Source organism: Hypomesus transpacificus, chromosome 10, assembly GCF_021917145.1.
Source record: "Hypomesus transpacificus isolate Combined female chromosome 10, fHypTra1, whole genome shotgun sequence".
Lineage (NCBI taxonomy): Eukaryota > Metazoa > Chordata > Actinopteri > Osmeriformes > Osmeridae > Hypomesus > Hypomesus transpacificus.
Genome location: NC_061069.1, coordinates 398643 through 426371, shown reverse-complemented (window position 1 = coordinate 426371; position 27729 = coordinate 398643). Strand labels below are relative to the sequence as shown.

Sequence of the window (27729 nt, the reverse complement as noted above, 5' to 3'; positions counted from 1 at the left end):
TAGCTTTGCTCCTTTATCAGCAGACATGTTTCAAGCCATAACGGAACACATAAAACAGCTGAATGCTTTCCACAACTCTCCTCTGTGTACAAACTGCTGTGCAAAGGGGAAACAAATGTCAACTCCCAGGATAATGCAGAGAGAGAGAGAGAGAGAGAGAGAGAGAGAGAGAGAGAGAGAGAGAGAGAGAGAGTGAGAGAGAGAGAGAGAGAGAGAGAGAGAGAGAGAGAGAGAGAGAGAGAGAGAGAGAGAGAGCGACCGATTGATTGATTGATTGATTGATTTACTAATTAACTGATTGACTGGACCGATGACCAAGTGACTAAGAGATAGAAATAGAGAATAGAGAGAAACAGAGAGAAAACACTGGCAGATTAATTATTTGCCACTCAAGTGCCCTTCTTGGTGAAGGAGCGATAATGAACTTGATTAAGGACTCATGGATTTGTTCATTAGCCTACTGTAATGACTGGACAGTGAAGAAAGGTCCCAGTCAGACTCTGGAAAGTTTTCCCCTCTCAGTATTCCATGGCAGATGGCAGCATGTTTTCTCAGAACAGAATTGATGACCTTTTAGAATGCAGATAAACTGTGCTGAACCGTGATGAATCCCCATCAGCACTGTCTACAGGAGGATGGGCAGGGATGAGGATTACAGTTGACCAGATGATGACAGTTATATGGCTTGCTAATGTTCTCAGTGTAAAGGGGTTGCCGGCTGCGAAGTGTCGAGCCAGGCCCGGTTATGCACTGTGGTCTTCAGTTGGACAGACACCAGAGGGCGAAGGGGACATGATAGCTGACAATACCACTGCTTCGACAGCTGACAATGGCAGTTACCATGATAACAGGTTGCTCCTGGATTCCCGGTCAGACCTCGAACCATCCCTCAGAGCCTGTCCAGCTACCTCGGTAGATGGAGCGTTATGTGGCCTATATACTTGCAAACACACCAAGCCACTATACTCAACAGCATGTAGTTAGAATGTACTGGAAATGAAAGAGAGCTCATTAATTCTTCTGGTTGTGAATTGGGTTTCAACACTTTAAAATCACAGGGACCGCATTGTCTCTTCTTCTCATTTGGAGCAAAGTCCTCCTGATTGAAATACTGCAATTAGACTGTGCAGCTCGGGCAGTGGTGAGGCAAGCAGCACTTACTGGCAAGTTAACACACCCATATCTGCCGTGACTGTGGTCTGTCCTGTCCTTGCCCACTCCCTATCCTTCTCTTCTGTCCGCACTCTATCCTTCTTCCCCAGATATCTCAAGACTGATGTCCGATGGAAATTATTGAACCACTATGGATTCACAACACAGAGTATCAACACTGAGCTCATAGCTTTTTGTCAAATTATGTTTAACAAATTCTGGGGGTTACAGCACATTTGCAGACTACCTATTCCCTCAGCTGAAAACGAATCAAACACTATTCATTGTTATAGCTTATGTTTATGAAGGCATTTTGTGACTTTTTGATGGGTGGATGTGTTTTGAGTGGTTCAAAGACACCTTTCACTGCATGGAATATATATACAGTGTATGTATATGCATATGAAAGGAGTCATGGGAATAAGGAGTAACACTAAGACACCATTATTTTGTGTCTTTTTTTGTGTGACTCATCAACAGTATTTAGTATGTATGTAAAGATGTAGACAAAAATAAGAAAAACGATTTGTTTGGTACAAAAATATAAGAGTACTTTGGGCCAAAGCGCCCATTTGTGTAGGATCTCTCCCTGGCCACTCCAAGTGAATTTGATTTCTTGTGTTTTCTCTGTACCTGCTGTGTTTGGAGGAAAGATGCTGCCAACACCTAATGTCATGATCAGGACCCGCATCCATCATTGTGGTTGAGGCTTTGCCCTTGTTTGAGAGAAGTTTTACAAGCTTGAGTGAAAATGTGCACTGACATAAGGCAGGGGAGAGAGTTTACTGTTATTTGTTGGGGGTTACAAGCTGTTATGATTATGGTCAGTTGAGCTTTTGATGCTGGTGCTAAAATCACAGCGGAGCTGGCCATCTCATGTGGTACTGAAATATATTATGTGGAAGCTGTCTAAATAGACATGCACTCTTGAAACAAATATAGTAAATTTACTAGATTTCCACAGACAAATCCTTTCTTGGTAGCAGCCGTTCCAAAGCTTCTAGAGTCCAATTAAGGTGAAATAAAGCAGGAGATTTGTAAGGTTCATCAGCGTCTGTTTGGAAGGCTAGTAAATTATATTTTCTTATTTGCTGCTGCTGACTTTGCTGCTTAATACCTCTTTGGGTTTTTAAGGGAATTTGTACTCCTCAGACCTGTTTGCAAATAACTCGAACCACTGAGTTCACAGTTGCCATGACAACATTTTCCATTCAGATTACTAAGTTTATAAAAAAAAAACTTTCTACATGTCTTGAATATTACTTGATGTATTTGAGAACTACTATTTTCAAAAGACATATATGTTGATTTATTTACATATGATTACATGACAACAACTATCTAATTGTAATAATTATGAATACATCTTTTAGCAAAACATTTTAACTGAATAAGATCAGCAGACTTATTCTTGTCTTCTTAAGAGCACACCCTTGCACACCTCACCATGCCCTTACATCGTCACCCCAACTCACCCCCAATCACTTTCCTCAACACTCTTCTCTCTGTGTCATAGGCAGGAACTCAATAGATATGCATGCTTCAACATACAGTAGACCAAGCTTTTGTAAACCCTCTTCTTTAGAACGTATGGTATGTTGCTTCAGCAGGCAGCTTTGTGGAGATGGTTGCCCAACTAGTGGAGAGGACTCCCCAAGAGAGGGGCTCTTGTACAATGGAAATAAACTGACAAGCTGGCCTAAATGAGACGCAGGTGGCGTGTGTACAGAGATGTAACGAAAGGTGAAAGAGATGGAAGTCAGCCAGGGTACAAACACTGTGATTTGATGAGATGTGAAACTATTTATGCTCCACGTAGGAGGACAGGAGTGGTGCCTCTTAAGGGGCCAGCAGGCAGTGGCATCACAGAGAAACACACAGGAATCAAATTGAGCTTTTTACATCTGTCTCTTTGCGTGCTGAAACGAAATGCTTTATATAGCTGTTTAATTGACATACAGTTGACATAGGCCTACTCTACATACACTACACACTTGTACTACATATTAAAACTTCAACCTTTTATGGAAACATGGAAGTCAATCATGCTCAATGGACATAATTCATGGGTTGCGGTAAAGTTGTTTTCAAAGTGAATTACTTCTAAATATATTAGTTTTTACTTGTGAGATAGTCATACTAAACAATGTCCAATCAGCGTTCACATTCATATAAATCTCTCTCTGATGTAATTTGACTGTGCATTCTATGTCTGTATTTATTGATGTACTAGTAGCTATGCCTGCACTGGTGTGTTCGGGGTTAAGAATGTTGGCAATAAGACTGTTAAAAGAGATGGAATTAATGCATAAGTGGATCAGAATTGTTTCAGTTATCCATAGAGGGTTTTCACGGACGTCACATTCTGGGCAGTAACCCGGATGCGCGGCCATCTTGGAGGCACTCGATGTAAACAACTCAACGGAGTACAACGAAAATAACGCAAATTCTATACTCTTTGGTACAACTCTAGCCATGTCTAAACGACCGAAAAGGCCACCAAAACGTGTCCAAGATCCTAAGACATACAGGGAAGGCCTTGGACCGCAAGAAAACCGTCGGTATGATGAGAAAATTGGATTTATTGGCGCTGCAGATCCTTGCCAGTTAGCTCCCTCTTCTTGGATCTGTGACGACCCTGTGATTCTGCCGTCAGTCGGATATCCAGATATTGTGAACTACCTAGTTTCTCGCCGAGCCCATATACAGCGGAAGACCTTAAAGCTTACAAAGGTTTGGAGGCCTAAATCAGATGGTGTGTGGATGGGTGAGGGAGATGCAGTACCAAGTCCTCAACGACCGTTGTGTTGTGAAGGCCAAAGTAAGTAATGCAATAACGTCTTAAATCAACCTAACCATAACTGACACTCAATCGTGTTTTTCTTTTCATTTCAAAGACCCCCAGTTTGCTATGTAGGCCTACACTGTACACTATCTGAGTTAGTTTCATAAGATAAGATAAGCCTACATGTTATCATTTATTGATAAAAAGTGGTGAGAAACTATTTTGTTATTAGTCTTGGTTGAGCTTTGCCAACCACAAGCGCCTCCTACATTTACATTTACATTTATTCATTTAGCAGACGCTTTTGTCCAAAGCGACTTCCAAGAGAGAGCTTCACAAAGTGCATAGGTCACTGATAATAACAACAAGATAGCCCCACAGCATTGCGGGTAGTCAAAAACAAGAAGTACATATTGTGGACAACCAAAAAATAGTGCTAAAGGGAAGAAACCATAAGAGCATGTAGTTAAACAAGTTAAAATTACACAACATTGATCTCTAAGTGCAGGTGTACCTGTAGGAAAGCAATAAAAATAGGATTAACTAAAAAAGAAGAATACAACAGTTTAAATCAGCTACCACTAACCAACAAGAGCAACAGTCTAAGCAAGAGTCATTGTGAACCTTGAGGAAACTAGCGTTGGATTCAGCAAACCATTCCTAAGTACCATTGCACTCCCGGAACTCCTTTCCTATGACAATCTCTGTCATTCCTTTCCCTGGTTTTTAATAACTTTTGGAAGTCGATAATAAACCAAATGATTTTCTCGATCTGTCCTATTTGAACAACCTGAAACACGGCAATAATTCACCATTTTCCTCGCCGACGTTCGGGATTTACTTCAGTGCCAGTGCAGTGCTGTGATGGGGAGTGCCTCCAAGATGGCGACTTCCGGTCTGATGACGCGTCCGTGAAAACCCTCTATACCACTGGCAAGGAAAGGAAACGTGACGTCAACCTGAAGATGTGTCTGTCCGTATAATTTTACAAACTGACCACATTATTTAAACCGTTTGAACCGCAAAAAAAGTTACCTAAACCGTATTTAACGCTGAAACATATTATCTGTATAATTAATGGCCTTAACCTGTACAGTTGTTTCAAAGGAGGTTTGAATGATTTGCAGATGAAGATGATTATTTAGAACAACGGTTTCTCATTTGAAATGTTTGCATATGTTTGCGTTTGGTTGGTGCCTGTGATGGTTTCGGTAATATTGACAGTTAACATATATCGCCATTCAGTGAGCTGAATAAATAATGACACGTCTACACATTCCGGTCTCTTTTGAGCGCATTGTGCAGTGGGAAGGTAAGACGAGAAGTCGGAATTTATAAACAGATTGAAGTACGAATCTCTCCGGTGCTACTTCGGAGAGAAACAACACACTGGCCATGACCTTGCACGTACAATAAAAGCGGACAAGCAAAAAAATATTTGAGGACAAATGGTTCAACCATCTTAAGTTAGACAGGACACTCTAGGCAAGCACATTGCGCACAGACAAGAAAGTTTAAAGCAAAGGACGTGCTGAGTAGGGTGAGCATTAATGAACAATAAGGTAACAATCAATAATTTAGAGGTTTGAAGTCTGCTCGAAGGGTTTCGCCCACATGCGGAGATAGTACTGCTATGCAATGCATTCTAAACGCTGATGTACACGTTACAATTAGTGAGAGACATGAATCTTAAATGTTATTCAAAATGGATGATTATATGTCAATAAGGCATTTATAGAAACAAAATGCCTACAGAATTAGCCTACAGTTTATAAGCCTACAGAATTTGTCTACAGTTTATCTCCGTCGCTCTTGACAGGCAATTGATTGTAGGTTAGGCTATATGGCCAGCCATTCTTTTAGTATATTTATTAGTACATTATATTTAATCTAATAAGAAAGACAGCCTGACTTCCAGTTGCTGCCCAATTGCAGTGGTGAGGGAATTGTCTAAAAGAGCTGTCAGCACCCGTGGCACATAGCAGACAGGTATAGCTGGGACCGTCTTCCCGTTGTCCTTAGCACCAGTGACCGTGACATTTCTTCGATTAGTGGAAGTTCACTCTCTCTTTCTGTCTCTCTCTCTTTCTCTCTCAATGCGTTCAAGCTGAGAGCGTGGTTCACTCTGTGGAACTCCAATCTGAGTGCGGATGACAGTTGTCTAACGGCTTTAGGTTAGTTATCATGATTTCTGCTAAGGAACAAAATCCACCGGCGAAAGCGGCTCAACAAGACCAGGTAGGCAGCTTTGGTTATTACAGTTATTAACGGTGGAAAATGTGCGAGGATACATTTAAATTTGTTTTTCAGAAGGTTTTGAAACGCGAAATGGAATAGTGTAACCGATTGATAGTTAAACCAATGTGCCGTTTTTACACAAATATATTACTTAACCTTATCATGTTAACGTGGACTATACACATGTTCAGAGATTTAGTAAATGTAGCCTACTGCCTATTAGAGGCAATTCTCATCACAATTTCAGTTAATGCTTTCTGATCTTTGTAAGTATAGCTATAGCCTACACAAGCTTATCAGGAATGTTACTTTGCCTTTATTTTGATTTTATTAACAATGCAGGTTTGAAGTAGCTGCTTCAATACAGAATGCTGTTTCGATGGCCTAATGGCCAGTATGTACTGGTTGTAAATTCACCTTGACTTAGTAGTCACAAAGATTGTAGTTATATTGAATAGTGAGTATTGGCACATCTACGCTTAAATACTTGTTCAGTCTGAAATGTGTCCACAGCCAAACTGGGTTTTCTATTTCATCAAACTTTAAAACAGCCATGGCTAATTCTTCTTGTAGTGAGGTCACCAGGACATGTATGAGGGCAGGCACACACACATGCTCAGTCATGTTGACAATGACAGTATTCCTACAGTGGCACATTCAATTTTTAAACCAATTCCTAAATCCTAAAAAGAATACCCCAAGCCACCACTCAGCTACAGGGCTGTATTATTATTATTATTATTATGTATTTATTCCTCATTTTTAAATTGCAGACTTGTAGACCACCTTGAGAGGACATGTTTGCTTGATGGAAATTGAAGCTAATGGTGAATCAGGACAAAACACAAAATAGTACATTTTAGACAAACATCATTGGAAAAAGTTATTTTTAGATGAAGCTGTCAAGTTTTCCAGCTCAGTCAGTAGCTGGAGCACTGGGATCTGTACTAAACCATTAGGTAATCTGGGATTCCATACTTATACATAACTCCTTAATTAATGTGTATGTACTGTGTCTGACTATGCTTCTGAGGTTGCGGTTTCCATGGTACATATAACACTGTGCATCGTGGAGCTGTCAGTCTTTGTTGGGATTACATACATTTACTTCAGTTTTACCAATTGGTGGAGATATGGGATGGGAACCTCCAAACGTCAGACATTAATGTCAAAAGTTTTGGCTTTGGTAAAGACTTGTGAAGATGTCTAATCAAAGACTCAGTAAACATATAAGTTTTGGGGCATTTTGCATTGTCATCGCTTGGTTAATGAGTTGAAATCTTGATTTGATTTGAACGATTTGTCATTCATCTTACTGAACAGGTTACTTATTATATTCAGGAGATTAGGAGCAAAATATTTCTCATGTATAGAGAAAATGGTCTGTTGATATAGTGTGGTCTAAGATCCCTATGTGCAGAGTTATGCTGAGGAATATTACCAGTATCCCTAGACTGGAAAGTTCCTTGCCATTCCATAGGCTTTGTTTGTAGAGTGAGCTAGGTATTTAGAAATTACACAGGTTTAGAAAATAAGAATGAGGTTTATTTTTTGTTAAACTGCCTTGTCCATGTTGGAAACCTCTGGGATGTACTTTTTAATAAAATGTCTGCCATTTATGTCAGTTTATTTTAGGTGGATGATTGTAAAGTTATGGTTTATGCTTCAGGAAGGAAACCTTTTTTGTAGCTGAGGTTATTTGCCAATCTTGGTAGAACAGACAGAAAATACATTGAGACTGAGCTGTAAAATAACTTATAATTTTGTAATAGGATGAAATGTAATGACATGGTTGACCACTGCAACTGTACTCTTTGTCTTGTAAACCCATGAGGGTTTGGCACTTTTGTGCATGACACGAAAATAAAAGAATCAATCAATGCACACAAACAGAAAGACACAAACAGGCTTGCCCACAAAAACACACACTCACAGTTCTCAGCTTTCAGCTCAAATACAGCTCTCGTCACACCTTCAAACATAGAGTGTCATCCACCTCCTACTTATTCCCCTGAAGCAAGTACCCAGCCCAGCAACTTATTTCAGCTTGATGGATTCAAACAACTGGATGCATATTTGTTGTTCTTCAGAACTCATCCTCACAATGGGCCTCACTGGTCTATATGCCAGACCTCAACTCTTGTTTCTATGGCGACGTTGGCTAAAGCCTTGTCTAGAGAATTCTCCTTCCCAAAAAAATTCTCCCAAGTGTATGTGGTCAGCATGTTAGACTGTTATTTGAATCTGCTAGCATATGAACATGTGGTGGGTGAGTCTTATGTTTGGACCTGAAACTTTGGCTCGTGCCAATGAAAGCTAAGTAAAAACAAAGACACAGTCAATGTCACAACAATCTCACCGGTTCACTGCAATGCAGTGCTGCACCATATTCTTAAAATGCAACAACACAGAATGGGGATTAGATTTGTATAGAAGTATAAAGAATGCTGTCTTTACACTTGTGGCTGTGCACATTTCTCATTAAGTGCTTGTACAAAGTGAATAGTGTGGAATCTGAGAAGAACATCAACAGAAATCAGGACCACACCTCATTATTATAAATAACAGGTGTGTACCCCTACGAATCTGGCTGTAAGTTTGAAAGCACCCGTTTGACTTAATAACTTGATTGGTAATTTCTTCTTTTTTTATTCAGGATTGCTAAAATTTGCTTCTAAAGGAACAGTTTGTGGGTCTAGCAACAATGGTCTGCAGCAATGTTAGCTCATTGTGAGAACGGTCAGTGACTCCCTCCTCTCAAAAACAGAACGAGGTGAAGCCTAACCTATTGGAATTGTAGGATTTCTTATTCAAATGCCTATGGTTCTTGCTGTAGCAAATTAATTATTCTGCAAACTCATTCCTCGCTATCTTATTTTTGTCAACCAGGATAAAGATGTCCTATAATAGAAGTGTAGTGAACATAAGAGTCACACATTATTACAGTTGGACTCTTTGAATTGCCCTAAAGGTGTTCATTAAGACATTACGTTATTGGCAGTTGAACACATGCCATTGAACAAACTTCAATTCATTCTAACTGACTTTCTTGTAGGTTAGTCATTGTTTCACACTCAAATTCATGAAGCATTTTGATTTCTGAGATATTCCACACATCTGTTTATGCAGGGCTAAAACTAAACAATTAGCTTCAGTAAAGGCCATCCAGGAAATCAATCAACTCTAAATTATGCCCGCAAGACCTAGGTGCTTATTGCGTTGTCACCCCATACTGAAGGTACCAACACGCAACACTCATTTTGCTAAACATTTCTCTAGGGCATTGAGATGAATGTTTAGTTGAGAAGGAAAATGGGAATTGAAAAAAGTTAATAGCTTGATTTTCAGTCTATATCTTCAAAGGCTTATTGTTAAATTTTCCCTGAAATGGCTGAAGCATAATGAATGAAGGTCATAAAGTTTTGTATGTGTGTTTCCCTCTGTGTGTGTGTGTATGTACAGGCGTGTGTGTGGTCCTTCGTGGCGCAGCAGCAGACAAAGCTGCATTCTGTTTCAGCAGAGCTTCTCCATTCCTGTAACACAAGCTCAGAGACTTCCCGTTGTCCATCTACTTGGTACCCAGTAAAGAAGCTTTGTACTTTTGTTCTCAAGGTCAAATATCACTTTACTGACAGTAACATAAACTGTAACGTAGGAGGAACAGAGACAGACAGACATACCCTGCATAGACATACTGAAGTGAAGACTGTTGACTCTATGACATATCTGGTAAAAGAAGGTGGTCTGGAATTGTATTATTTTCAATGATAATGTATGGATTGAGAAGTGATCCAGAATGTTTAAATGCAACATTGCCTTTATTGTTGTCCCTTTGTAACTATATGTCCTAGTTTTCCACTTGATGTAGAAATGCTATCAGCGGAGTATTGGGACATCAGCTCTTGATCTAATCCCACTGTGTTCCACTCCTGTAGGAAAACAACGTGATATCAATGTTCCTGTCTAAGAATGTCAGACAACACTGCTGAGCTGCCACTCAGACAGTAAGGAATTAACTCATAATTGCTACCACAGAACTCTAATGTATTGAAATTGTTGGCATTATTATTATTATATATTAATTGTAACTGGCCTTAAGAGATCAAGAAATGAGTCTTGATTGTATAGTACTGTGTCTGTGACATGCAGTGCTGGCTACCTGCAGGCTTGATAGTCAAGGATCCTCTTGCTCTGACATAGAATATCTATTCAGCACTAGCAATCATTAGATCTGTACCCATCTGTCACTAGTCAGTCTGTTTTAAAGACTGTTCTGTGCTAATTGTCTGACGACAAAGGACTAATTGGTGCTATTCAGACTCAGGGCCAAGTTGATGGACATAGGCTCAAAGTTTCCGTGGTGAACAGGAGTGTTCTAAATCGTTGGCAAAGACAGACAGATGGCCTGCCATCTCCGAACCCAACACCAGGCTGGCACACATTATTTATCCCACTCGTTAACGCCTATGATTAATTGATGTTTGCATGCGGTCTGTGTTTTGATGGAGCCATGGATCACATGCCCGGCGTCCAGGCCTGGGTCACTCAGCTGGGCTTTAGACTCCTGTAATTGAGGGTGCCGTGTCTCTATTGTGTCCATATTGAAGGCCATCACGATAGTCTGCTCTACCTGATGCTAGTCTACATAGCTGTGACAGACCTACTGCTACTTCTCATTTCTCATTCTCTCTCTCTTTCTGCCACGACCCTCCTGGTTCCCCTGACAACCAGGTGCTCAGAGATCAGGAAAGATCCATTTCACACTTTCCAGTAGTGAACAGGGGGATGCAGAGATGGGTAGAATGAGCAGCAGAGAGGAATTGAGAGGAGAGAAGTGGAAGCACAGGGGGTCACACCCTGCGAGGGTGGCAGTTTCCTATTGCCTACCTGAAAATAGAACAGGAAAAGGCAAATGAAAATAAAAACAAAACAATTGGAAAGAATATTTTCCCTCTTGTGCCTTTCAACCTTTTTGTGCAAGCGAGAGAAAGATGTGCAGTCTTTGTCTTGTTATTGTGTCTTCTGTTGATAATGGAGGAATATGGTTTTGTCTGTTATTTATTGATAAAGCTTGTATTGTTGTCGCAGTTGCAAGCTTCCCTCCTTGTGCAAGCTAACTTGAGAAGACTTGCTTAATGCAAGTATTCCCTCGTCAGTCCCCCGAAGAAGCTCTCGTGGTCCTTCAGTTCCTTTTGTACTTTTACGAGATATTTCAGTCTCTCAATTTGCTCTTACAAGCAAACTATGTTTCAACAACAACAAACAAAAGGATTGTCTAAAGAAGCTAGGGGGTTCTGTTTTCGTCTGCCAAGTGTCTACCAAACATGTTCCAGTTCTAATTCCTGTTTTGTTAACTAATCAACAATTTATGTTGTTTTATGTATTATGTATCACAGAACACATATTGGTAAGTATATTTCCGTTGACGAGATCTTTGTCTGCTTTTTGGGAGCATCGAAAGACAACCATTTGCTGTTTTGTATTGGCAACATGTATTAAACACATATCATGTTTGGAACTGATTCTGGACAAAGAGGTTGTGGTGTGGACATTGTTGCCTTGGGGCTGGGTTCATTGTTGGAGGTGATGATGGATGGAACAGAGAGATGGCAATCAAGTGGGCGGGTAAGATAACAACCACTGCTCGCAGGTGTAAGACAACTATAATGTTGGTGAAACCATACAGGCGTTTCCACAGAAATCTTGAGAGACAGATATTACAGATGTGTCCTTTACCCGGGTAAATTTATGTTAACATTGTGCAAAGTACTCCATCAAAAAATACAATGATAGCCCTTGTATGCTTTGATCAGATCATACTGATCCATTTTTTATTAGTCATCATCTTATTAATTAATGCTGCAACAAGAGTTTGGCGAGCAACAGAATCAGAGCGTTGATATTTGATTACGGTATCCATATCTCCTCCTTAAAAGCTAACTGATCTTCCTGATTCAATAATTGAGTGTCTGTTTACGGAAATGCCAAGTGAGGGAGTGAAATCACTGTTGAGTGCATATATTTTTCTATTAAATGTAATTTCATGCCCTGAATTTGCCCAAAGGGTTTCTATGACGTAATGTACTGTAGCTAAGACTTTATGGAGTCAAAAAACTTTCCAGTGTTTAAATTGTTTATGGACCTGACCTTAAATTTACATTTAGTCATTTAGCAGACGCTCTTATCCAGAGCGACTTACAGTAAGTACAGGGACATTCCCCCCGAGGCAAGTAGGGTGAAGTGCCTTGCCCAAGGACACAACGTCATTTGGCATGGCCGGGAATCGATGTGGCAACCTTCAAAATACTAGCCCGAGTCCCTCACCGTTCAGCCACCTGACTCCCTGTCAGGTGGCCAAATTGTGCTACACCCTAGAGCAACAGAATATGTAGATGTAGACTTCAGCAAGCTACTCTGGCTCGTTAAACTGGCGTCAACACGTTTAGCTTAATTCTTCTGATCCTTTTCAAGTCAGGAGCTCATGGATCGGGTTTAAATTGAACTGAATTTGATCGTTTTCTAGATCTCTGATTTCCTTAATGAACGGCGGTCAAAAGCTCGACAAAATAATAAGTTATGTTCATTCTATATATGGTATCAATATTGACAGGCGTAGAGGGGCAAACACACACACACACAAATGCATGAGTCACCATGGCCAGAGTCTGCCAGGGAACTGCAAGGGGGACGGGACACCTTATTGATCCAAAGTTGTGTGCTGATTGCTGTGTTCCCAGGGAAGGTGTCTCTGTGTCTTGCGGGGGTGGTGGCAGGGCCCTGAGATCATGAGGAAGGAGACCAGGACCACGGTGTAATGAGGCAACACGGGCATGCTACGGCTAGTGGCAGTCTTACTGGAGCTAATGAATCATTCATAGATAACATTTACCAAGGGAGTCCATATAGATTGGATTTTAAACACATTCATAATAATGCTAAACCTCAGTTCTGCATCCAGCAGGCTACCCCAGCCAGTGTCTCATGGAGATTTTTGTGATCAGTTCTCTGAATTGCTATTTTAATGTCAAAATGAGATTGTCCAAAACCAACAAATTAACTTCCACACTGACTGTACAGTGTCTTCCTCCACCATACCACCATACCACCATATTGCTGTTTTTGTGGTTTGACTGGTATGGAACCATAGCACAGCTCAGTCTAGCAGGCAGCTTTGTTTTTGTGTGTCCTCAGGATGTTACTGGGAGTGTGTAGAAGGAAAATACTGATAGGCCTCCATTCTCCATCTGTGTTACTCCGACATAACCATCTCTCTCTCTTTCTTTCTCTGTCTTTATTTTTCTCTTGCTGTGGATCTGTGGTCTGTGCATGTGGTACCAAGTAGCTCTGTAGTTATGAGGCTGAACTGCAGGCTCCAGGGCACTGAGTCTAAATAAATGTAGATTCACAAGAAATGGCCGGATAGTCATTATTTGCTCAATAACATAATATGTGCAGTACTCAACTACAGTTTCTCTCCTTCTGCTGCCCTGTGTGTGTGTGTGTTTGTGTGTTTGTGTGTGTGCATGCACGTGTGTGTGCGTGTGTGTGTGTGACAGGACCTGGTGGGCAGTGCTCTTCCTCAGAGGAACTGGAAAGGGATCGCCATCGCCCTGCTGGTCATCCTGGTCATCTGCTCTCTGATCGTCACCTCTGTGATCCTGCTCACTCCCGGTGCGTAAATACATGCACACACGTACACACACGTGCACACACACATTCCACTTTCAGCTAGACTGAAAGCAAAAAGTGATTCTACTTTAGAAGTGGTGGTTCCGGCACTGCGGAACGCTCCTGTAGAGATATGTTCTGCAGTGTCGGTTGACACTTTTAAAATGCAGCTGGAAACAAATGTATTCAAATTGACCGTGTCTTACCTGGTGCTGTCTAGTGCAATTTTGTGTTTTTAAAGGTCTGGTTTTGCTTATGTTTTTGTTGTCTGTTTTCTTTGGTGTTATTTTACTTTCGTGAAGTACTTTGTGACCTGGGTCTGTGAAAGGTACTTTACTTACTTGCTTACACTGCTGTGTGAGCGAATGCTGTTTGAGCGAATGGTGGAGAAGCAGGAATGCTACAGTTGTTGTTCATTCAAGTCACACCCAATACCATTCAGTACAGATTAAGTTTTAGATTGAGAAGGATTCCAATTGGCCCTGCAGCAGGGTAATGGTAATGTGTTGAATATAGTGATTGCATATCATTTTTTTTCAGGAAGACGAGGTCACCCTCTTGCCAGGTAATGGGCTTTAATTTGTAGTGCTGTTCAGTCCTGTTTAATGGAGATTATTAAGAAGTAATGGCTCCAGTAATTTGTCAAATTGGCACGGCATCAGGGGTGACGTTTGCCTTGTGTTTAGAATGAGAACGTTCTTTGTCCTCTAGCTCCATTCCCCCCTACAATAAGAGAGAGCATTTCTTTAAGCATTCTTGAAGAAAGAAATATGAAGACATAAATATACAATATACAATATATAAAAATACATTATAAATGTTTTAATTTAATGTTCTTATTTTTATTTAGCACCCAGACCACACACACAGAGACACAAACAAAACTATTCTTCTACTTCAGTTAAGCTTTCAGCTGTAGAGGATTTCATTGTATTGCTGAGGCAATTTTTTGGGGGATTGACTGTGAATCGATGTGTTGCAGGTCAATAGAGCTCAGCATTGGGCCCAGCATCTCTGTCTTTTCTGTAACCTCCTGAAAATTGTTGTGACGGTGACGGTGGAAATAGGTCTAGAAAGTCTCGTCTCCTGGGATAGAAACACCATACTAGTCAGACTGAGACTGACAGCTTCTATAAAAAGTATTTTTTACAAAAGGTTTCCAAGAAATGGAAGTCCCCTTCCCTCAAACGTGTGACAGTTTTCAAATCCTTTGAAACAAAGACAGTGCATATTTTGCTCATTCACTTAATTCATGTGTCAAGTAATTTTAGCATGAGATGTTTTTAATTGTTTTCTTCCTCTTTTCTTATGTGGATGTTTTTTTCCATGAGCAGGTGAAGATGACAGCCTGGCCCTGAAGAAAAAAGTTACTGTTGAGGATGTCTTTGGAGAAGATTTCTATATCCACAACCCAGATGCTAAATGGCTAAGTGGTGAGTACACACTTGGCTCCAAGGTTACACACCTGGACAAACTATGGCAGTGTTTCCCAACTCTAGGAACTGATTGGTTAAAAACTCACAAAGATCAAATATAGTGCACACAATGTATGCTTCATGTTTTGGTTACCCTCAATTAGGGTGACCAGACGTCCGGATTTCATCCGCACAGTCCGGTTTTCCATTCCTTTGTCCAGACCACTGTTGCGTGTCCCCCTTTTCGGCCTTTTGTCCTCCTTTTTGACCCTTCCTGCCCACCGTTGCAATTTACCACTCGCGTTCAGATGCCAAAAAGAAAGTTTCTACACTTTGTCAAGAGCAGCAAAGATCAATATAATGCCTTCTGTAAGATCTGTTGCATTGATAAAGACATGAGTAGAAGGGGGAATGGACTTTAGAGCGGCATGCAACGGCACAAGGATAATGCTAGTTCTGCCGGGCACTCTTCCTTAACAGAATTTTTTTGCTCCCAACACAACAAAAGCGGATGATAAAACAACCGCTGCTGAGCTGACCATATTATATATTTATATATAATATAAATATATAATATATATTTGGTCAGCTCTTACTATATATATATATATACCCCCCCCTTCCCTACCCTCAATGTTTGGGGCTATCTCGTTGTTATGATCAGTGACCTATGCACTTTTGTAAAGCTCTCTTTTGGAAGTGGCTTTGGATAAAAGCGTCTGCTAAATGCATAAATGTAAATGCAATGCCCAGCCACCCGTAGCATCCAATTGCTAACTTTCTGGTGGAGGAGAAGCAGTGTTTATAGAAGTTGGTCATGTGTGGTGGTCAGTCAGAGTACCCGAGATTGAACTCAGAAACACACGGTCATACTCATGCAGTAGCACTCAATAGCCCTACTTTATGTACTTCGCAGCCATGTAAAACCACACAAACATCACAGAAACAATATGCTGTATATTACTAAGTTGAAAAGTATATTTAGTATATCTAAGTTGAAAAGCCTATTCACAGAGAAACGGAAAGCCAATCCGTACCCAATTGCATTGGTCACATTCACCAGGATCCTTCAGCCTGTCTTCCGTAAAGACACGCTCATTACCAACATATTTGTTAGATTAAAATATTACAGCGTCATGGCTGTTCCCCCTTCAACAGCCACAGCCCACAAAATGCCTTTGTGGCACAGAGTTGAGATGCTTCCTCCAGCATGCTCCGCTGCTGTTCATTATGTGCTGTCGCTGTTACCTATGTGGAATGTGTAGTTAATCGTCTCTAAATGAACCTGATGTGTAACTGCATAGGTTTGGCCTCTTAACCTTGACAGTGTAACAAGTGGCAGTGCTACAACACTCCTGAAAGAGAAATCAGGCTACTCAGCGCCCTCTAGTGTTAATTATGAAATATATGTTGACTCTTTTATTGTCAAATTCTTACCACTTCAACTGTAAAATATTTCAGTAAATTTGATTAACCTAGACTGATGGTTAATATAAATTTGAAAGAACACGCAGATTACCCATGCTTAACTCCCATAAAATATGCTGTAAAGCAGAACTGAAAATGAGTTTTAAGTTCATCACACCACAGAAGAATGTGTTGTTAACTACCCATCCAAATTCGAATGAGAAAAAAAGTTTTCTCTGCTTGGGCCCGATCTGATGTAGACAGGTGGCTGTGACGTATATAGGTTGGGGTTTGCCTCGCCTATACAAAACCTGAGCTGAAAACGGGTGAGAAACTGTTCAATGGTCTAACTAGGCTCTCCTGCCAAAGTAAATTCCGTGTTTGTGCAAACTTTCATGGCAAATAAACATCAATTCAACTCCACATTTCAGTGCGACAACGTTTTTGCGCAGTGCACATGCGTCTGTGTTTCATTGAATTGAATGAAGTAAGAGATCTTAGTCACCAGCTGCATCACAGGCACACACCTTAGGTGTAGATTCCGCAAAAAGTCCCACGAAGTAGATGTTGAAACCCACACACACTTTTTGTGCTATTGATCACTGATAAAGGAGCTGATTATGCACCCTTGTACTTCCTCATCAATGTTTTGTGTGGCTTGCTTCTGCACGATGCATAAATGATCTGCATTGGTCTTTGATCATTGCTTAGGCACCTTGATTCCCTGTGTCACAAAGAGGAGTCATGTAGAACTTCCTTCTGGTCAGCATGTCTGGTAGGTCCACTGGAACTGCTCTCTTGTGTTCTTACCACATTAGTGACCCACTGGAATCATGAATGGAATTTAATACCTAAACTTCACTGGTTTGTGTGTCACTAGACCAGATTTCCCTCCATTGTTAGACTACAAGATTGAGATGGTGAAATAACATTCCAGTATAGACTGATTCTCTGCTGTAGGCCTACTTGATTGTTATACCTTTTAGACCAGGGTCTAGCCTGGCTGCAAGCCCAACGTAGCCCCGCCCACCAAAAAAAATTGGTCGGGAAGTTGGGTCTGGAGTAGCTCGGTTGCGGAAAAACTATGCCCGAACAGGAGCTGTTCGACCACTGAAATTGTCAGGGCGGGCTTTATACGATGATGGACAGATGATCAACAGTAACGTAATCAACCACGTCACCAAAGAGCACTTGGGTTGAATTTGTTTTCAACAAACAACATATTACGTTATTCTGATTGGTTATAGGTCTATCCAATTGAGCGAAGAGGCATTTGTTTTACCAGTTCGGTTGAAACACGCCCAATAGTCACAGCCCAAAGGAGAGTTATCAGACTCATATTCTGACTAGAATTATGAGTATGACAACGTCGGGCTAACCAGGGTCTGCAATATCACTGCAATATCAATGTCAAGTGTCATTAGTCTCTCCTTTCAAACAGCCCTCACCAAATCTTGTCTGGGATGACCATGACAGTGCAGATGAATAGACTGCATCCATTTTACGTTAAGAGTCATTAGAGATTCTCTTTTGTCAGGCATGAAATAAAAACAGAAATGTGCACTGAGATTCCCACACACACACAAAATTATTGAAAGAAGGGGAGTTTGAGGACAGAGAGAGTTAGAGAAAGATTAAGATGAAGGAGGCAGAGAGACCCTGTTCTGAGCAGTACTAGGAGACAGTGTGAATGTGAATGAAGTCAGTGTTCCAGATGGAGGAGGCTGTGTCTATGTTATACAGGAGCACTGAACAGGAATATGCATAAACTCCACACTCACTGACTGCCTGCAGTATGGTGACTGTTTATACCACAGCTCAAAGGTTGTGCTATTATGTCAATGGTAAGTACAGGGGAGGTTCTAGACCATTTCTATTAGGACCAGTTGTGCTGTTAGAGGGGCCAGTTACATTAAACATTATTGTTGTCATGTAGTTTTCTTCACTGCATTGTAGGCATTAGCAGGCAAAATACCATGTTTATAATTATTCAGACTCTACATTTATGGGGGCCACAAAGGGGGCCAAGCGTGTTGTCACAGGGGCACTGCAGCCCCCCTCCCCAAAACCACCCCTGGATAAGTACCCTGTTTAACATTACAGTTTAAAATACACTGACATGCTACATGTGGGGGATTTCTCAGTCAAGTGTGTTTTATTTGTAATTTCCAATCATGAACACAATTACAGTACACAGTAGTATTGTTACAGTACACAATAAAAACCAATGTTCCTCCAGGGCCACGGTGCAACATGGAAGAATATAAAACAGCACAGAAATACACAAGACTACATGTATTTCAGACCTACACATCTCTACTCAAACTCATTTTATTTTTCACTTTTTCCACACCAGGTAATGAACTTCTGTACCGCACACGTGAAGGAGACGTGGTCAAAGTCAACGTGGAGACCATGGAGAAGGTTATATTAGTGCATAACAGGATGTTTGTGAGTACCATCTCATTCTGGAAGATCTCTCCAGTGCCACTATGGAATAGCTCATATCAACTGTGACAAATAAGCCACTGATTTATTTACAGTATTTTACAATTGCTTTGACAATCTTTCAATATTTTTAACAAGTTTCCTAAACTCTTGACACAGTTAGCACAACATCCGTCTGTGTTGGCTATACAATTAACACGTTTCTTGTTGCTTTGAAACAAAATGCATAGAGTAAACACAAATTTTAAATGCTTGAACTTCTTTTACACACAAGCTCAACCAAGACCAAAACTATCGATTTTTACTGCCCAATTTAACAATACTTTCACACTGTGTCAGAAGAGGTAACATCATGTTCAAAACCTAACTTATTGTCATATAAAGTCAAAGTGAACAGCTGTTCATATTGTGAATTGAAACACAAATATATCCCCTGTATTTTATTCCATTGCTACTGAGAAACAGCTGGTTGAAGTTATGCAAATACTGTAATGACAGCTGATTCCCAACTAAGAAACAGGTTGAGGTTCTTTCAATCGCATGACCATATGGTATATAAAAAGGACCTCTTTGGGCTGATCTTGTGTGGAAAAAGAAAAATATAGAACAACACGAAGAAAGTGAGAATAATGCCTGCACGAAGGAGAGGAAGACAAGTACCAGGAAAAGGGAGAGGAGTGGGACAAGGGCAAGTGAGAGGAGTGGGGCAAGGGCTAGGGAGAGGAAGACAAGTACCAGGACAAGGAAGAGGAAGACAAGTAGCAGGACAAGGGAGAAGAGTGGGGCAAGGAAGAGGAAGACAAGTACCAGGACAAGGAAGACAAGTACCAGGACAAGGGAGAGGAAGACAAGTAGCAGGACAAGGGAGAAGAGTGGGGCAAGGGAGAGGAAGACAAGTACCAGGACAAGGGAGAGGAACACAAGTAGCAGGACAAGGGAGAAGAGTGGGGCAAGGGAGAGGAAGAGGAGTTAGAATGTGTGGTGGCGCCCAGAGAAGGACTATAGCTAGGGTTTTGTTGTAAATGGCAGCTGTATTGCATATTTCTTGCAGTAATGTCCTGTTGCAAATGAAGCCTTTACTGCAGCAATTATGTTTCTGTCTTCTTTTTTTCAATACAGTAACCGTGCATTCTATAAAGCTACTCTGAGAGGGGTCATTCATTTTTTTTTTTGAATTTCTGCAGCAAAAGAAACTAAATGCATGCATTTACTAAACCCAACAAAACAACAAAATGTAGACAGGCTTCAAAAGAAACTACATTGCAAACACAATCTATAATTTATATACTGTCAGACCTGACACAAAAAAGAATGCAGTTTCTGTAATTCCATCTGATGGTAGTGTTTTTTATGACATTGTGCTATAATTGACTAAATGTTCCTGTGGAAAGAGAACATGTGTTGCTGTTACGGACAGGCAGACGAACGGAGTCAGACGGATTCGTTGAATTTATAGTACTCCGAAGGCTGATGGTCATGACAACCCGGCAATCCCTGATGGAAGCGGTTCTTAATAGGGACCAATCACAGCCAAGGGGTATCTGTAAAATGACGGACGGACGGATAGTCAGGAAAATCAGGAGGTGCACGTAGAGCCTGTTTACGGAGAGCCTGACCACTCCCTAATAGCCTGGTTCTGCCCTCCTACGTACTTCCGCTCAATTTGGATTTTGCTTCTGTACCTGGTCTGGGATTTCAGTGCATCAGTCAGTTTTCAGAAACACATTTTTTGTAGGTCCAATCAGCGAACAGAGGGAATGACTGAGAACAATGACATTGATGTTGTGCGCTTGTTTAAGTTGTAGTTCAGTCATGGCGGCGGAGAAAGATGCGAGCGAAGCTATTCGGTCCATTGTGGCAATGCTGCCTAATATCCATAAATTAAAGCCGGAGCAAGAACAATCCTTGCTGAGTTTGTTGGTGGCCATGATGATGTGGCCCTCCTCCTATGGGCGTAAGTTTATGGGGGGACGCTAGGTACTAGTCCCACCAATATTTTAAGATGACAAAATTGTCCCCACCAATATTTTAGCGAATTCCTTTGTGCTGCAATTTGGATCGATTATGAAAAATATTTTGCACAATATATTTGCAAAACTCATTTGTATTATTGTTCTTTGCCCAGAAAAGTGAAAAATACATTTCCAAGTTAACCAATGCGCCCTCGAGCCTGCGAGACAAGATTATGTAATTTAATTGGCTAAAGTGGCAGTCAGAAACACTTTGTGAATCTTGACTTGCAGAAAGAGTGCTTTCAGTAGTCTGACACTATAAACTACAAAATACGCCAGGAAATAGTAGAGCCTCATATTTGTATTTCGTTTGGTCTCAGCATTGATATTTTTGACCCTTTTGTGCTTTGTAGATAGGAAAATGTCACTCAAAAAGAAGAGATGTATCAGACGTTTTTTCACCACCCACAAAGTAGCTATCAAGAAGGTCGTTGTTAGTACGAAAACTACCCACACAGTGCAAACCTGCTAGCCTTACATCGCCACCCATTATACAATGGAAACATGTTTTGAAAGTTGTTAGTGTAGTAGAGCATGCAACTTTTGCTTGTATTAAATCTATCCCTAGCGTCTGCAATCTTTCGACCAATGTGTTAGTAGCAGCTGGTCTTGTTGAAGCCAGAACCTACCCACACAATGGGACAGTGCTAGTTCAGCTTAGTACCAGCAGGCTAGCAACTCAAAAGTGATATTAACTGGTAATAAGTAGTAGATCCCTTGGATAGTAATATGGCTATCCCTGTACATTTAGTCATTTACATTTAGTCATTTAACAGACGCTCTTATCCAGAGCGACTTACAGTAAATACAGGGACATTCTCCCCGAGGCAAGTAGGGTGAAGTGCCTTGCCCAAGGACACAACGTCATGTGTACTGGCCGGGAATCGAACTGGCAACCTTCAGATTACTAGTCCGATGCTCTACCCGCTCAGCCACCTGAACCCCTGAGATTACAGGAAAATGCATTTCCTGTAATCTCGACCAATGTCAGCAGTCAACTAAGCATGGTTAGTGTCTGTATTAAATTGATGAATTACAGTGCAGGATAAACAGCATCCTGAAGCTACAGATGTAGAGCAGGTTGGTGATGAATCAGCATCAGGGGGTTCAGGTGAGAAGTTGAATTGTCCATTTTGGTAAAGATTGCATTAAATTGCTGTTTTTTAAGGGATGTTTTGACAATGTTACCAATGAATTTGATCAGTCACACTTATACTTGTAGGTAGTAAAAAGGTGCTATAAATTGGGATGCCCAAATATAATTCATTATTTCATTGCTCAGAAGTCCAGTACAGATAATGTAGGCCTAGTCCAGCTCCATAAACCCTGAACCAATGACCTGGACTTCTGAGCAATGAAATAATGAATTATATTTGGGCATCCCAATTTATAGCACCTTTTATGATTAGTTTTAATGGGGGGGGTTACCAAAGCTGAGAACAAAACCTACGCCCTTGCCTCCTCCCCACAGGGTTCGGGAAAAGTTCGATTTTCCAGCTACGGCACCTACCTTTGTTAGGCTACAGTAGTGGTGAAGGAATTGGCTAAGGCGAACGATAGCGATTGGTTATGGCGGATCAGAGTGGTTCTAGGCAGATCCAATAGTTTTAAACTTCTACAGAGTACCCGCCCTTAAGGAAGTTAACGTTTGTCAATGGAGCGATCCCAGACCCTCTGTACAAATGAAATGTACGAGGGTCTGGTTAGGACCAGTCTAACTACCTAAGCCCCATTGTTCCGAATGTTGTTACAGTTCCACCAGAGTTCCACTGTGACTGATTGCGGTCAAGTGCAAAATGAATGGGAGTCTATGTAGCTAAACGGCCAAATTAGTCCCTTTCACCTGATTGTCGTTGACAAATCTCAGATTTGATTGTAGTTTTTGCATGTTCAACATGGATTTTAGGTTGAATGAACGAGTATTTATGTCTTTTCGATTTCTTACAGGTTGAGTCGTTGTTTCCCATAACACGTTAGCATCCTGCTAATGAATGCTGATTGGTTAGTGAAGGACCGATACGACCAGTGCTCCCGCTTGATGGCATCCAACGCAGAATCAGAATGTCAGAGCATTAGCAACATTAGCAACAACATTAGCACGCCAAAACTCTTTCTACCATGTGTATTGACCGGGAGAGCCTAACCTGTCAGCTGTGTTGTCGATGCCTTGAGAGAAAAAAGGAAGTGACCAGAGCTTGCCGTAAAGCAGTGGCTCTGGTCGTACGATGTGTATGACGTCAATGAGATTTTCAAAGGCTTTTTAGAAAAGAAAGGCGACTTCAAAAAAATCCAACAGCCAGCAGTGTGTATTTGTTTTGCCTCACCGTTCGAATTCAAAATTCAAATTACTCTGAAAAAAATTTGATCCTGAGAAAAGTGGATTTTGAGGGGTATAGCTCCATAGACCTCCATTCATTTTGCGCTCGACCGTTAGCGCCCTCATTTGGAATGAGTACGGTAAATGAGAGTGGAACCAGTTCAGAACCCGGAAGTTTCCTCGAGTGGGAGCTCTCCGAGAGGCTCGTAGAGGGCTCGGAGAGGGCATTCCACATCGGAGAGGGCGTTCCCTATGGAAGCAAATCGTGACCAAAATTCAAATGAAAATGCATTTCCAGAAATGCATTTTCATTTTAAGAATGTGGCTGCATTATTTGACTCATAAATGAAATTAGTAATCAATCATCCTATTTGCATTTTAATTTTCATCTTTAAGACTGCTCATTCTTTCACTTAATTAAAATGAAAACGAAAAAGACATTTGAAATTTAATTTTCAAAATATGCCCCAGCAAATAGATACCAAAATTCAATTTGAAATGTAAAATTTGAAAATGAAAATGCATTTCCAGAAATGCATTTTCATTTTAAGAACATGGCTGCAAAATCGTGACCACAATTCAAATTCAAATGCATTTCCAGAAATGCATTTTCAAGAACGTGGCTGCAAAATCGTGACCACAATTCAAATTCAAATGCATTTCTGGAAATGCATTTTCATTTTCAGAACGTGGCTGCAAAATCGTGACCACAATTCAAATTCAAATGCATTTCCAGAAATGCATTTTCATTTTAAGAATGTGGCTGCATTATTTGACTCATAAATAAAATTAGTAATCAATCATCCTATTTGCATTTGCATTTTCTTCCTCAAGACTGCACATGTTATGCCATAATCAAAAAGAAAACAGAGCGGACATCGCATTTTCATTTTCATGTTTTGTCCGCAAAGAACTGCCCATAATTCGAAAACGAAAATGCATTCTGAGCGGCGCAGCAGCCGCTCTTCTTCAGCTCCCTGCTGACCGAGCTACCCATCTTGTTCGTTAGGGTGCGGTGTGCACATACGCATTGCATTACATGGCAAATGTGCCGGGAAAGAGACCATTATCACCCTACGTCACACAACTGTCAAGCGGTCTCAACTGCGCATCTGGGTTGCAAAAGACGAACTTCTCCCCGTTCTATTACTCTTGGAGTGTCGTTCAGGTCATCATAAATCTCTGGCCACTGGATTGCAGGGCTTGATATTAACTTTTTGAGGCTCTTGGCCTTTGGACAAATACATTTACGTTCACTTGTCTATGCACAAAAGTCACTTGACCCCGATACCCTTAAATAGCCTGTCCAAGTGATCGGGCAAAACTAGCCTGGCTAACGGAGGTCGCTTCCTCAGGCAAATGACGAATGAAACAGACAGGTTAAAGAAATCCGAGATTCTGGCTATCTTCACCAGACTCGTATCTACATTAGGCAGTCCTCCCTGACGTTTCTGGTGTAGAATGGAGTGAAATACAACATTGTGCACACTGCCAGTGAGCGAGTCTGACTGAGGCTAACGTCAAAACAGTGTAACTGGGATGTAGTCTCACTCAGATTGCCAGTTTAAACAAATCAGAAAAATAATCGGACCAGCTGACTAAAAGCAGAATTCCCATTTCTCTTGAAAGCTGCCCTGCTCGACTTTTTAAATGTAGAATTGACTGTAAAAGTGTAAAATTATGAACTTTGTGACATGACGTGAAGACATGGTTGCCGCTCGACTATGCGGTCTGTACCGGGCGACATTCTCACTCAAATTTCAAGACTTTCGTGACCCAAATCAAAATTCTGATGCGATAGATCATTGGGTAATTGCTTTCTCTCCTAAAGGCATGTCATCCTCGACGCTTTTGGTCTTTTTAAATCTAACTATTTGTATTATCCGTGTGGTCCTTTTACCATTTAAAATGCTATCCTCAGAGCAACAGAGTATGTGACGTATGTTAAGCGCCGCATAGTTTTTCAACAGAACTAAACTGAGAGGCAGCTAAATCTTTACTGACTAAACTGCAAGCAGACTTGAAGTATGCTTGAAGATTAATACAAACGATTTTTGCCGGTGTTGTAAAATTCATTTAAGGGTAGGGGGAGTACTTGTTCACACGGTCAACCTTTTTGAGCGAAACAATAAAGGGCAATGCATATACGAACAAGTTCTCCGTTTAGGATTACAACTCCACAAAAGAAAAGGAGAAACCACAATGGCCACTGGGTTTTCATTGTGTCCCATCTTCTTCGCAACCATCGGGGCCAGCTGATAAATTAAACTTTTACCGAATCCCGTAGGAAGGACGGCAAAAACATATTTTCCATCGACAAATGCCTTGATTGCGTCTCTGTTCCTCTTTCAAAATTAATGCGCTGTCGATGTCTTCTAAAACAGGCTCGATGGCAGAATCATAACATCCCAGATCTCCAGCGGTAGCCATATTTGTTCAAAACGAATTCAACTTAAGCGCTCTTTTGTGTCGTGGGTGATTACGTTACTGTTGATCATCTGTCCATCATCGTATTAAGCCCGCCCTGGCAATTTCATTGGTTCGCCCAGATTCTGGTTTTCTGTAGTTGGTCCCCAATACGAGACCCTCCAGACCCAACTTCCCAACCAAATTTTTTTTGGGGCGGGGAGAAGTTGTGCTGGCAGCCAGGCTAGTTCTTTGCGGGCAGAACATGAAAATGAAAATGCAATGTCCGCTCTGTTTTCTTTTTGATTATGGCATAACATGTGCAGTCTTGAGGAAGAAAATGCAAATGCAAATAGGATGATTAATTACTAATTTTATTTATGAGTCAAATAATGCAGCCACATTCTTAAAATGAAAATGCATTTCTGGAAATGCATTTGAATTTGAATTGTGGTCACGATTTTGCAGCCACGTTCTGAAAATGAAAATGCATTTCTGGAAATGCATTTGAATTTGAATTGTGGTCACGATTTTGCAGCCACGTTCTTGAAAATGAAAATGCATTTCTGGAAATGCATTTGAATTTGAATTGTGGTCACGATTTTGCAGCTACGTTCTTAAAATGAAAATGCATTTCTGGAATTGCATTTTCATTTTCAAATTTTAAATTTCAAATTTAATTTTGGTATCTATTTGCTGGGGCATATTTTGAAAATTAAATTTCAAATGTATTTTTCGGTTTTATTTTAATTAAGGGAAAGAATGAGCAGTCTTAAAGATGAAAATTAAAATGCAAATAGGATGATTGAATACTAATTTCATTTATGAGTCAAATAATGCAGCCACATTCTTAAAATGAAAATGCATTTCTGGAAATGCATTTTCATTTGAATTTTGGTCACGATTTGCTTCCATAGTTCCCAGTGTCCGTGTCCGTGAAAACGGAGTAGTATTTCGGCCTTTAGTGTTTTGGTAGACATGGTGTAATGTTTAGTGTATTTTTGTGTTATGACAATTAGTGTTTGAGTTTAGTTAACATTGTGTGATTTTGAGCATGAAATTAATAGGTGTGTTGGCGCATGAAGAGTTTAGGAAATTTGTTTGAAGTATTGAAAACATTGTCTTAGCGATTGTAAAAAACTGTATTATGAACATATGTTTATAGATAAGTAGATGTGACTGTACGGTATGGTCATGTGAAACTGGCTATTTCAAATGCAACTAGCAGTGATGTGACCTGATCATTTGTGTATATCCAACATTACCTACTTAAACAAACTGTGTACTGACCTGAAAGTGACCTTAGTTTTTAGGCAACCAGCAGATCACTTAAAAATCCTTCATTAAAGTAACTTTAGTTTATTGTGCTTCTGTCTAGGAAACGTACCAAGCCACCAAATACCAGGTTTCTCCAGACTTACAGCATGTTCTGCTGGCCTACAGAGTGACCCCAGTGAGTGGTGCTTGTGTCAGGAGGAGCAGGAAGACTGAGGCTTTCTGTTCCAGATATGAATGTCCACCTCAGCTTTAAGATGACAACTGGCTGTATTTGTTTCTGTAGGTCTACCAGTACTCCTACAAGGCCTCCTACATCATCTGCAGCCTGGTTACCCCGTAAGATATCTCTTGTGCTCTTCATTTTCTCTCTCTGCCCATCTATTTTTCTGTTTACTTCTCTCTCTGCCTCTCTTTTAGCCTTACTGCTCCTTTCGCTTATTCACTGATGAGAGAGTTTAGTCATGCAGCCTGCCTTCCTGTGCCGCCACCTGGTGGCTTTAGCATTAATGCAAGCCCTTATTGTAGTGCTCACAGTATAGTACACCCTCTCTGGCCTGTTTTTTACACCTTAATCCATCACTGTCTACTCTTTTCCTTGCTTTT

General features: G+C 40.7%; 1 protein-coding gene across 1 annotated transcript in view; it reads left to right on the top strand.

The window, feature by feature from the left end:
* LOC124472645 (dipeptidyl aminopeptidase-like protein 6) overlaps positions 1 to 27729 on the top strand; it is a 52192-nt gene that overhangs the window by 11060 nt on the left and 13403 nt on the right. Inside the window, exons 2-6 of the mRNA XM_047027619.1 lie at positions 13732 to 13846; positions 15178 to 15276; positions 19022 to 19116; positions 27227 to 27301; positions 27410 to 27462. Coding sequence (XP_046883575.1) covers positions 13732 to 13846; positions 15178 to 15276; positions 19022 to 19116; positions 27227 to 27301; positions 27410 to 27462 — 437 coding nt within the window. The remainder of the gene's footprint in view (positions 1 to 13731; positions 13847 to 15177; positions 15277 to 19021; positions 19117 to 27226; positions 27302 to 27409; positions 27463 to 27729) is intronic.